The sequence below is a fragment of the Mastigoproctus giganteus genome, chromosome 4 (assembly GCF_048544385.1).
Source record: "Mastigoproctus giganteus isolate SK-2022 chromosome 4, ASM4854438v1, whole genome shotgun sequence".
Classification (NCBI taxonomy): Eukaryota; Metazoa; Arthropoda; class Arachnida; order Uropygi; family Thelyphonidae; genus Mastigoproctus; species Mastigoproctus giganteus.
Genome location: NC_143578.1, coordinates 213,580,240 through 213,593,281, shown reverse-complemented (window position 1 = coordinate 213,593,281; position 13,042 = coordinate 213,580,240). Strand labels below are relative to the sequence as shown.

At 35.6% G+C, this 13,042-nt stretch overlaps 1 protein-coding gene across 1 annotated transcript in view; it reads left to right on the top strand.

Annotated features, from left to right (window-relative positions):
* Positions 1–13,042, top strand: part of LOC150087392 (dynactin subunit 1-like) — a gene marked incomplete in the record, with an annotated part of 260,166 nt that overhangs the window by 56,628 nt on the left and 190,496 nt on the right. The window contains 1 exon segment of the mRNA XM_090372464.1: positions 3,254–3,478. Within this exon segment, the coding sequence (XP_090228590.1) occupies positions 3,254–3,478 (225 nt within the window).

Below are 13,042 nucleotides of genomic sequence, written 5' to 3'. Positions count from 1 at the left end.
GCTTCTTAAGAAAGAACTGTAACATATTAAAGAAAATGTATGGACTGCCTTTTCTAGCTAAGGAAAATAATAATGAATTATATATTAAAGTAAATACAAAATAAAGCATTTATTTGAATTCACTAATATTTACAGAATATTATTTTTTTCTCATATAGATGATATGGCATCACTTCCACTTGAAACTGAACTTCATTTGACAACGTTACCTTTCTTATTAGTGATGACTCGTCTCACTGACTGCTGTCAGTATCAGTTGACATTCCGGTCATTCTCCCCAGTGCCATCAGTTTCCAGTGCTTGTTTCCTTTAAAATTGAATCTTCAATCAATCTGTGTATTTCATTTTTAATTTTTACTTGTTACCTGATTATGTCAAGAAATAAGAAAAGAGCAATAAAAGAAGAAAGTAGAGTATTCAATAAAGAATGGGAATTGCAGTGTTGCACTGTTGTAGTGAACGATAAAATGATGTGTTTGCTCTGCGATGCCATATTGGCAACAGTGAAGAAATACAATGCATATCAGCATCATGTGACTCATAAGTAGGCACCTCCGTAGCCAGGTGGGAAGGAGCAGCAGTGCCTAGCACACGCTTCTTGATTAGACCGGGGTTCGAGCCCGTCACCACCAAATACGGAGGATGCGGAAAGGTCAGGGAATGACCACAACATGTCCCAAAGCAATGTGGCCTTAGTTGCTAATGCTCCTAAAAAACCAAAAAAATAATAATGACTCATAAGTACAACAAATATGCTAAACTAGAAGGAGAACCTTGAAAGTCTGCATTTAAGAAAATGAAAGATGGAAAGGAACAACAGCAACAAGTATTCAAAACTACATCAGGACAAGGGATGATATCACTGAAATGACACATAAAGTAGCACATAAAGATGACACAAGGTATACTTGGAAGAAGAGGTAAGCCATTTAGCAATGTAGAAATCATAAAAGAATGCATCATTGAAGTTGTGGGATTTTTAGATTCTGCTAAGGTTAAGAAGTACAAATAACTACCTCTTTCAAGGAGGACCATAACTGATCGGCAACATGAATTAGCTTGTAATATAACAGAACAACTTCATGCAGTATGCTAAAGCGAAGCCATTTGTTATTCGATTGCCTTGGATGAATCCACTGACATTACTGACTCAGTGCAGGTGTTATTTTTAATTCATGTTATAATTGCGGATTTTCGTTGTCAGGTGGGTTTACTGACTTTGGGTACCCTTACTGCCAGGACACTTGGAATTGATATCTTCACCATCTTCAAAGAAAAATGCTGTGAAGTGAAACTGAATTTATGTAATTTAGTAAGTATATGCACAGATGGTACACCTTCCATGAGAGGAAAACATGAAGGATTTGTTGTGTTACTACAGAAAGAATTGACAGATCCAGATACTTTGATTTCCTCTCACTGTATTCTTCATCAGCAGAATCTGTGCGCCAAACCTACCATTTTAAGTGACACATTAAATAAAGTTATAGATAGAGTAAACATACATTAGAGTAAATACATCATGACATTGCCAATTTCACAAAATGCTTCAGCTTAATGATGAAACATTGTGTGGATCTGCCATATCATTATGAAGTGTGGTGGTTGTTCCAAGGACAAATACTGGTCAAACTTAACAAATCGCAAGGTTTTTTGAGGAACTAAATCAACAGTGTGAATTGTCAAAAGTGGAATTCTGCAGAGATATTGCATTTTTGTGTGATATAATGTCAAAGCAAAATGAACTGAATATTTTTTTGAAAGGTAAAACCAAATCTAAATATGATGTGTGGCTTAAAATACAGGCATATTGGAAAAAGCTGACATTTTTCAAAACCTTGCTTAACCAATCAGAACTTTCAGCTGAACACTTTCCTGAACTGGCAAAAGTAATTAATGAACAGGATACAAACAAATTATTAAGGAAATGTGACATGATAGAATACACAGCTGTTCTAGATTCCCTGATTGAAGAATACAATGAAAGGTTTGCTGATTTTGAGAAACATGATCTCACACTGAAGTTTTCAACCACACCTGATTGATGTCTCCAAAGCACATGATGACTTACAAATGGAATTAACTGAGCTCTCAGAAGATAATATTCTGAAGTCTCTATTTGACATGAAGAAGGATCCTCTTTAAATATGTAAAAATGCTGTTGAATACCCATGTCTACCTCAACATACTCATCGAATTCTATCTTGTTTTGGCACAACCTATTGTTGTGAAACAACATTTTCATATATGACACAAATTAAAACAAGCTTGAGATCTCAGATGACGGATATTCACTTGCAGGACCAACTAAAACTATGCCCAGATGGTGGAACGAAATATCAGACTGCTATCTGGCTTTAAGCAGTCACAAAAAAAGTCATTAAATGGTTTGTTGTCTAAATTCGTCCATTTTTAGTTTTGTTATCATTCTTGCTAAACAAATAAATGTCTTTGCTAATTTTTTTGTTTAAATTCCTCATACAATGACAGGCTGTAATTAAAATTGTAAATATGCCTACAAAAATATAATTTTTTTTGTATATATTTAATTCTCAGCATGCGGCCTAATAGTATCTTGGTTAAATAAAATTTGACCTTCCAATGTAAAAAGGTTCCCCACCCCTGCACTAGTTGATCCAAATTTCTTCTAAAGATTACCAATTGGTCTGGCCCATTGTCCTATCTAGCAGCTGGCTTATAAAAACCATTTTAAGGCTGTACCTTCAAAATGTAGAGAATATTAGATTACACTGTGTGATACTCATCATAACCTCAGAACTCTTCTATACTGCATGATAGAAGAGATGGGAGATTTCAGAGCTTTTCTTTGGAATTTATATTTTAACTTGAAGCTACCAAGAATCTCCAGGGCTAGGACCATTATTTCTATGTGAAAAGCTTCCTTGAAGGGGCCTAGCCTACCATGTCACTATTCACAGAATATGTGAAAGTTAAGCAGCTTATGTGACATAAAGATGGCAACATCATGCACATCGATTAGTCATTCTTTGTGGATATGGGGCTAAGAACTTTTATGAGTCCTCTTTTAGCCCTAAAAATGTTTGTTTCCGATTCTTACCCCTAACTTAACAAAATTGTTTCTGTTCTATAAATTTTCTGTTATTCAAAAAAAAAAATTGGACCTTATTTTCAGACCATGGTTTGAGAAACAAAATACTGTTTGTAAATTATTTTGTATTCTGAGAATAATAAAGTTACTTTTTATTTGAAATCCTTTTTGTTTTTAATTCAGGTTCTTCTTCCAACTAAACCAGTAACTATGTCAATTTCTGGAGTGACAGCAGCTGCAGCTTCTTTAGAAGATAAAATGGCTCTTCTCCAGAAAGAGCAAGAAATTGAAAAATTAAAAGGTGAAACAAAGGATTTGAAAGAGAAATTATTAACATTACAAATTAAACGTTCTGAAGATAAAGCAAAATTAAAGGAATTTGAGAAAACAAGGATTCAGTTACAACAAGTATGTATTCATTGCAGTTAATAATAATGATGTGATACCTACATACCCACAATTTCATTTACTATTGATTAATCTGATTAATAAATCATATAATAATAATAATAATAATAATAATAATAATAATAATACTCTAATAATCCTGAATTGAGTACATAAGATCAACTAGGAAACCCCAGAACAGAAACCAATGAAGCCTTTAACATATGAGGAAAGGTAACAAAACAAATCACAGTTGAAATTAAAAGTTTAAATGATTAATTATTAATTACATGGAAAGTACAATTCATTTTACAAGTAATTTTACAAGTGAACACCATGCAATCTGCCCAGGAAAGTACAAGCTTATGATTGTAACTGGTAACTTGATCACAAAATACACTGGTGTGCAAAACTTAAGGACCAGTCAGGTCCTTAAGTTTTAGCTTCTCATAGGAGTGGCCTGGATATGGGAAAAGCATACCAACGGAACCTCGTGAGATACAGAAATGATGAAGGAAACAACACCGATACAATAACAGAAACAAAACAGTACAGAAGGACTTTATTCAAAAATGGCAACATAGCATTGGCTGTCATAATACAGATGCATCACTACCAAAGATGGAATGGTCCTCAGTAGGAGATATGGCCACCCCTAATGTAGATGCAGGCTTTGCACTACCTGTCCATACTTAGAACAATGTTGTTGATGAGTTCTTGCGGTAACATCATCCATTCCTCTGTCAGCGCCATCTTCAGCTGGTGAACATTTTCTGGTGGGTGTGGACGTGCTGCTAAGCATCTCCCCAGAGCATCCCATATGTGTTCGAAGGGATTTAGTTTGGAGGAATTGGCAGGCCAATCCATACGTACAATGTCCTCACTTTCCAAAAGCATATCAACAGCTGCAGTGCGATGGGGTGTGGCATTATCATCCATAAACACGAACTCGGGGCTCAATGGCACCTCGGAACAGATGCACATGGGGAAGGATTACCTCAGTACAGTAGCATGCATTGGTTACAGTACTGCCTTCCAGTATCTGGAGTTGTGTGCGTCCATCCAAGATAATGCCTCCCCAGATGAGAACACCTCGAATGCCATATCGATCCCTTTCAGTTGATGTTTGCGGGGTGATACTGTGTGCCAACCTCTCACCAGATCAGCTAACATCCAGAATCACTGCTGAGACCGAATCTACTCTCATCAGTAAAGAGTACCTTACCCCATTGCACTGCTGTCCAGTCCTTGTGTTCGATGCACCACTGTAATGGTGTCTCCGATGGGCAGGTGTTAAAGGGACACAGCATACTGGCTGTCAGGCAAACAGTCCACCTTTGTGGAGTCGCCTGGTCACAGTAAACCGCAATATCCTGCATCCTGTGCAGCTGGTTTGCAATTGCTCGGTCCAAGAGGTCGGTCCCTCTTGGCCTGTAGGAGTATATAGAGGTCATCATTGGGCGTTGTTTTTCATGGGCGACCACTAGTGATCCTTCAAATAGCTGTACCTGTCTTTCTGAAGGCCGACCACATATGTGAGATGATGCAATGGGCAATACCGAACTCTGCAGCCACACTCCTCGCACTTGGACCTTCCTCGAGCTTCCCAATTATTCGACCCTAGGTAAAGTCATCCAGATGTTGTCTACTGGCCATTCCATTGTCTGTAGCACCGTATGAAACAAATCAAACATCTGTAACAATCGTGCTCACCATTCGGTAATTTGCACATAACTGCTGAACTGCTGCTTTTATCTGTTTATGTGAGCCCTTTAATCATGATTCAAATTTTTGCATATGCACTAGATTTCTACTGAACTGCCACAGTTATGCAAATTGCCACAGGCTGTTTTGTTTGATTTTCTGGTTGTAACCTTTAGAAATGGTGTTGGTCCTTAAGTTTTGCACACCAGTGTATTTCAAATATAGTTCAAATTGTATTTTGATTTTTTTACTTCATATAAAAATTATAGTTTTGTTGAAGTGAAATCTGTGCATATACCATTATTTGAGACATTGGTATTCAATTTATGTTGATTAAGTATTTATTTATTTATTTCTTATTCCTGTTTGGATTTACATTAAATAATTTTGCACTTACTTAAAATCTAAGAATAGCTGAAGATACTATACCAGTCTGCATGACTTGTAATCAAACTTCTCACTTGTTTGTTATGCATTCAAAGAACATGCATAAAATGTGAAAAAAAAAAAAACTCTTTTGAAAACATGCAAGATGTCCAGCCAAATGAAACCGTTTTACAAATATTTTACATTCAAATTGCTAATTTGCCCACCTCACATGCTGTAGTCCAGGTTAGTTTGTTCTAATAACTGTCATTCCTCAGGTTTATTCCAGGACCTACTATCAACTGTTAAAGTTAATCATGATCAAATCGTCATAGTGTTTTTATTGCCTGCCACCTTTTAAAGAGATCTTGCAGATAATCTTCCATCAGAATTTCATGAATTTAACACTTTGTGATCTGATATTGTATCCAGCATGCCAGTCAGCATTTCCAGTTATGAATATGTTTTCCAACTGTGTTGGTGCAGTTATTGTACTGTCATCTGTTTACATTTCATACAAAGGGTACTAGGAAAGTTTTGCAATACAGCTTTGTTTATTTAATTTTTTCAAAGTAATTTCCTCTACATTCAATACACCTCTCCATCCTCCGAAACCAATCTTTAAACCAGTTCTGCCAAGTTTCACTAGGGAGTAAACCACACTCGTTGTCCCAAGCTCGTAGAAGGTCCTCATCACTGGAAAACCGCCTCCCTTTTAGCTTCATTTTCACATGCGGGAACAGTGCAAAGTCGCAGGGAGCAAGGTCTGGACTGTAGGGAGGGTGCTCGAGAAGTTTCAGTCCTGTCGTGGTCAAATATTTGATGCAGGCTTTGGCACGGTGAGCTGGAGCATTTTCGTGATGGAGGTACCAGGTGTCCATTCTTGACTTTGGCCGCAGGTTCTTCATAGATCCAATGACTTTAGGCAGGCATTGTTCAGTATACCACTTAGCTGTGACTGTCTTCTGCGTGTCCAAAACGACACGTTCCACAGTTCCACTCGATTTGAAAAATACAGCTATCATTTTCTTCTTTACAGATCGGGATTTTCTGACAATTACGGGTGTGTCGTCATCATCAAAGACCCAAACTTTGTTTTGAGCCTTGGTCGGCAGATCGTAATAGTACAGCCAAGTCTCGTCACCTGTCACGATGTTGTTCACATACTGAGATTGTCCCTTATCAAACTTTTTTAACATCTCCCAGCACCAAGTCACACGTCGTGTCATCTGCTCTTCAGTCAGTTGATGCGGCACCCAGAGAGAACAAAGTTTCTTCACATGCAAATGATCTTGCAGAATCGAACGAATTGCTGGTGCATTTAGGCCCAAAGTATCCTCTATCTGTTGGTAGGTCACTCGCCTGTTTTCGTCAAGCATTTTCCTCACAGCAGTAACGTTTTCCTCCGTAACTGACGTTCGTGGCCTTCCCGGCCTCTCAGAATCCTCCAGAGTGAAATTTCCCCTTTGGAATTCTCTATACCACCTGAATATCGTTGTACGATGTGGACAATCATCATCTAGTGCAAGAGTCATTTCTTCTAAGCACTGGTCTATGGTTAAACCACGCACGAAATTATACCGCAAAACTGTCCTTATCTCATTTCGTGACCACGATGCCATCGCAAGCACTTTACACTCTCACTACTAATGAATAACTGAGCCCATCGACTTGGCGCGGCGGCTACTATGCACGTATGAACATGTCTCAACATGCAGCAACAAGCAGCTTTCTGTGATTGTTGCGTCATATTGCAAAACTTTCCTAGTACCCTTTGTATAAACAATTTAAAGGCTAAATTCATGTTTAGTGATGTTTATATTCAATTATTAAGCATAAACGGTGTTCTTTTTTAGACCTCTTTCAGTTGGATGTCTTCGTGCCGTGAACTTGGTGCTTCTGATTATGAAATTTGTTTTTCCACTTTGCTGGCTCATTTATTGTGCTGCCATCTATTTATACTTCATATGAAGATTCTATAAAACTAAATCTACGTTTAGATTCAATTGTGAACAGCAGGCAGTCTCCCTCCCCCCTCCCCCTCCCTTCTTGAAGTTCAAATGTCTCAACTGATGCAACCTTCAGCACTGCTTTCAATTATGAAATTTGTTTTCCTGGTGGCTGACTTAATTACTGTACTGTAATATATTTGTACTTCATATAAAAACAATCTGATAAACTAAATTGATATTTATATGCAGTAGTTAATGGCAGGTGGTGGTGGTCTTTTATCTAATTTTAATTTTTTCTTCTATCCTTCTCAGGTCTAATGTGGAATCCAGTGCGACTCTCAGTGTTTCTAATTATAAAATTTGTTTTCCTGCTGTACTGCTATCCGTTTATACTTCATATAAATGATCTGAAAAATGAAGTGGATGTTATTGATGTTTATATTAAATTTTTATTGACAGCCAGTGTTATATTTTCAGTCTAGAAGTCATAAAGTAACTTATACTCTGTGTAAGAGTGAAGTATTTTAGACATGCTGTCAAAATCTAGTAAAGGCCTTTCTGATAGCGAAATTGAGAAATTGGTAGACCATTCTGGAGAAACTGAGGGGGGGGGGGAACTTTTACAAATAAGAGTTTCTGAATGTTCCATATGGTGTTTATATGGAACATTCAGAATTTAGGTTTCTTTAAACAAACTAAAGGAGTGTTTTGGAGCTATTATCATCATATTGGTCTAAAGAATGGACAGACAGAATTAAATTTTTCAAGAATATATTTTGCAGGAAGAGATTTTTGCAGATATTTTGGATCTACAAAATGTCTTTGCATCTCTATCTACAAAAAAAAGGACAAACAGGGAATTTAAAGTAGGGGCTCTAAAGTAAAAAAACATAGTCAATTATCTGGATGCAAGACTTTGTGAATATTTTCTTCCAGGAAGAAATGTTGCTTTTTTTTTTATTGCTAGAGCTGGACTGCATGGGGAAGACTGGGAAAATAATGCTGGACTGTAAAGGGTTAAAACTTGGTTGCATACAATTAACAGTGAGGTGCTAATATTTTACCAAGTGATTATGGACAATTTTGCAATATCCTTTTTTTAATGAAAAAGACATGTACATATTGCTCTTGCAGAATGAAAATCAATCCTTAAAGCAGCATTTCCCAAACTTTTTTAGTCACGGAACACTTTTCATCTTACAATGTATTCACAGAACACTTTTCATTTCACAACATATTCACGGAACACTTTCGAACACAAGTTAACAAGAGCCAAAGAACTGTTGCTAATATTTTATCACATATGACGCACTGTGCATCAGGAGCATCTTTATTTTCAACACATGTAAAGCCGAAATTCAAATAACTGTCATACTTTTGTTTTGGTCTTTTATTAGTTGGTTCCTGTTTTTTCACTTCAGATTTGTGGGGAACAAAAGGCTGCAGTATGACAATATTGTGTTCATTTTCATCGAGCAAGTTGCACTACTAGAAGTACTTTTCTTCTCATTTTAAAGTTTCTTTTTTTTTCAACCACAAATCTATGGTCACGTATTTTAGTAATAATATTTCGAAATATTAATAATTATTAAAAAAAATTTATACAAGGAAGTGAGTTTAGTTATGATATCAGTTCGCTTCCTCCTCTCCTTCAACCGGTGTACTCCAGGCTAAATTGCATACGAATGGCATATTAGATCACTATATTGGTAATGACACCTACAAAAAAATCCTTTTTTTGTAGGTGTCATTACCTCGATGCATATTTCTCTATGCAAAGCCCGCAAAAATAAAGTGTTCCACAGTCTATTTGATTATTAGTCTATGCCAGTATATTAACCGAGAAAAATTATGTTAAATATTATGATGATACAAAAGTGGTGTACGCTACAAACATGCAAAATTTATTTATTTTATTTTTTTAATTATTAATTACGATTTTTTGCGGAACACTTGTTCACATCTCATGTAACACTAGTGTTCTGCGTAACACAGTTTGAGAAACGCTACCTTAAAGTTTGAAGTAGGATTTATTAAGAACTTTTACATTCATTTAATGGATATACTATTTAAAAGTTTAACTTTATTGACAGAAATCCACATACATTTAAACATGATAAAAAAAAAGCTAAAAGTGTGTGGATAGTAATCCTAATTTTTCACAAACTATAAGCATGATCCATTTATAAGCCGGTCATAAAAAATAATTCATCAGATTTGTTAAATACATGTGAGGCACATGAAACCTGTCTGTGCTATCTTCAGCTCCCCCCCCCAGGCGCCTCCGTAGCCAGGTGGGAAGGAGCAGCAGTGCGTAGCACACGCTTCTTGATTAGACCGGGGTTCGAGCCCGTCACCACCAAATACAGAGGATGCGGAAAGGTCAGGAATGACCACCGCATATCCCGGAGCAATATGGCCTTAGTTGCTAATGCTCCTAAAAAAAAACCAAATAACAATAACCCCCCCCCCCCTCATCCAGATATATGATAAAAAATACCAAATCCCAGTTAATAATATAATTGATGTTACTATTCTTAGTTCTGGAGAAAATCATGATTTAAAGGAAACGAAAAATATAGTTGCTGTTGAAAATAATGAACTTATTACAACCTATATTGTTTATAGTAACTGTGATACTGATGAATGAATTGAGACAATTATAATTCACAGTGTATTAAATGATACAGATCAAAAAATAGTCATCAAATGCAACCATAGCAAATTCATAACTGATAATCAAAATTAATATATCATGCAGAAATTTATTTGTCAGATTTAATTGATTTTTCTCCACTAGCTTATATTGAAGAAATTCCTGCTGCTAACAAGGAAAAAAGCAAAAAGGAACCACTTTAAACCCAAAATTATGCACAAGTTTAAAAAATAACTCCAGAAAAGGCAAACTTAATTTCTTCCTCTAATCAATAAACTCATTTTCACAACTACAACAAAAACATAATTTTTAGTCCATTCCTGTAACTTAAAGGTACTTTATTTCAAGATTGTAACCAACTGTGCCAGAAAAAAATATCAAAAATTACTTTTATGCAGCATTAAATATTAGGGTAGAAGCAAGAAAATTTAATCTTATATAAATATAAAAATTTTGCATTGTGTAATGTGTTCAAAACAAGATGGTCATTGGCTAAGGGATTCAATAACAAAAATAAAAATAAAATGTACAGAATATCAAAAACCCAAGAATATTATTAGTTTCAAAAAAGGAAGAAAACAAATCTATTAGTATTTATTATCAAAACTCAAGTTCTGATTTGCATTTAAACAACCTGGAAAATGAAATTGCATTAAATGACTATGATATTATTTTACTTACTGAAACTTTGTTTAACAATACTAATATCAGATGGAGAATTCTTAGCCACATAATATATTTTTAAGCAAGTTAATTATTTAATAATTCTTTATTACCTAAATCCTAAAGTAATAGATCAGGTTGAACAAGATTTGGAAGCTATTACAAAAAATATACCTCCTTTATAGAAGAAAAAGAAGAACTCTTTATTGCACACAAAACGCACATGCCATACACAATACCCTTCACGGCTACAAGCCAGGGGTTGTTATCTCAGACTTTATTAATCAGAGACTTCTTCCACTGATAAGTAACCAACATTATTAGTTTTCGAAGCCCCACTGATGTCAAAGGTCCTTTACACAAACTTTTAAGTTTCCGATATTCGCATAGTGCTGCAGTAGTGTTACTATTATTCTGGTATAACACTTTTACTAAAGGAGCACGTTCCTTTTTTGTAAGAGCCATAATGGTTATTGATAGTGGTGTTGGCTTTCTGCTTTTATCTAACAAGATGTCATTTACATAAACAGCATGTCTTGAAGGAAATGACAACTTTTACATATGTGCAGCGCCGTTTTTCCCCTGGTGGCAAAAATTTTTTTTTTTTTTTTTTCTTCTACAGATCTCTTCCCCGAACCCTAAATGACATACCCACCAATTTTCACAGTGCTAACTGTAACTGTTTTGACACTAGGGTCACCTGAATAGGGAAACTTATAACCACCCGGTATGTTGCTATATTTTGAATACATTTACTAGTGTTTATGAAGTATTACTTGAAAATACTTACAATATAAATATATTTTATAAGTCACTTCAATTATTTGGACTACCTCTTTTGTCCCTACTTTAGTCTCAATCATTGAGGTTCTACTGTGTTACATACTTCATTCTCACTAGAGGCACTATCCATGAGGACTTAATTGTGTCCATAAACTTTTTGGTTCTTATTTCATGGCTTCAGATTCTTTGCTGGTCAGGAATGTGTTACTTAATTGTTGTTATAGATTGATACACTGTGTAGTGCTATGTAGCTTTCCACTGAAGAATTAGATCATAATCGCTAAGTTTCTCATTTTACTTTTTCTCAAGATATTTCCATTTCTCTTTTTATATAGATGCACAACTCCATACTCATTTCATTAAGCAGACTTTATGTTATTCTTTATTTAAATACACCATTTTGACTTATGATAATTTTTAGCTATTAAAGGAGCTATACTGTCTCATTTGTTTTTTACTTCCGAAATTCTTCCACTCATTTTATATACTTTATATGTAACTGGACTTCATTTTATTTCATTGAAATTATCATTATATCTATCAAATTTTCAGTTTCCATGGGGAAAATGCTGCCATGCTTTGCTTTTTTAAGCTTCATTTCCCATTTGGGCGGTACCAGCAAGGATTTCACAGGAGTCCTCAACATTGTTTTTACCTGATCTTGTAAGGCATGTTTCCAAGGGGGTCTACACCTACCATTTTCATAAAATTCAGCATCCTTCAGCAGCAGTCATGTCATGAATGATATAAAGCAGTAGTGTTGATATGTAGGGATGCTGTATTCAGAGTAAGAATGGGCAAGGTTTAAATGACTGAATGTGGTGTAGAGTCAGAACCAGATTCACCGGTATGAGGATCTTTGAAACTACAGCCCTGTTGGGGGTTTTCTGAAACAACTGTCTTACATATTACTGAGATTGGTCTAGTAACCAAATAACATCAAGCCATTGGCAGTCCTATAATCAGAAAAGCTAGTCATTCAAATAACAACCTAGTACAACACCAATAACCAAAGAGAGATTTCAAAATGCACAACTTGTCTTACTTTGTTGCTAATGAGATATTACCACTGGCAACTGAACTGGGTTCCACTCCTCTGTAGCCATACTTTCTTTTTTTTTTTTTTTTTTTTTTGCCAACAAGAGTGAACCCATTTCCAATCTTGTCAGCAAAAAACAAAAAGGTGTGGTTACAGTGGACTCAGGAATATCAACACTAGACCATGGAGGTTTGGAAAAATATTTTCTGGTCTGACAAATCACTGTTTCTATTGTTTCACACTAAAGCGGTGTGTGAAGTGTTTTTGTAGTTCACATTAGGTTCCTTGATGCCTGTGGAGTAACATTTGAATGCCATAGGTTATCTGAAAATTATTTCAAACGAGGTGCACCTCTTCCAGCTGCAGCATATCTATCTGAAAATGGACACTTCCAACAGGATAATGCACAAGCCTAAAAGTGT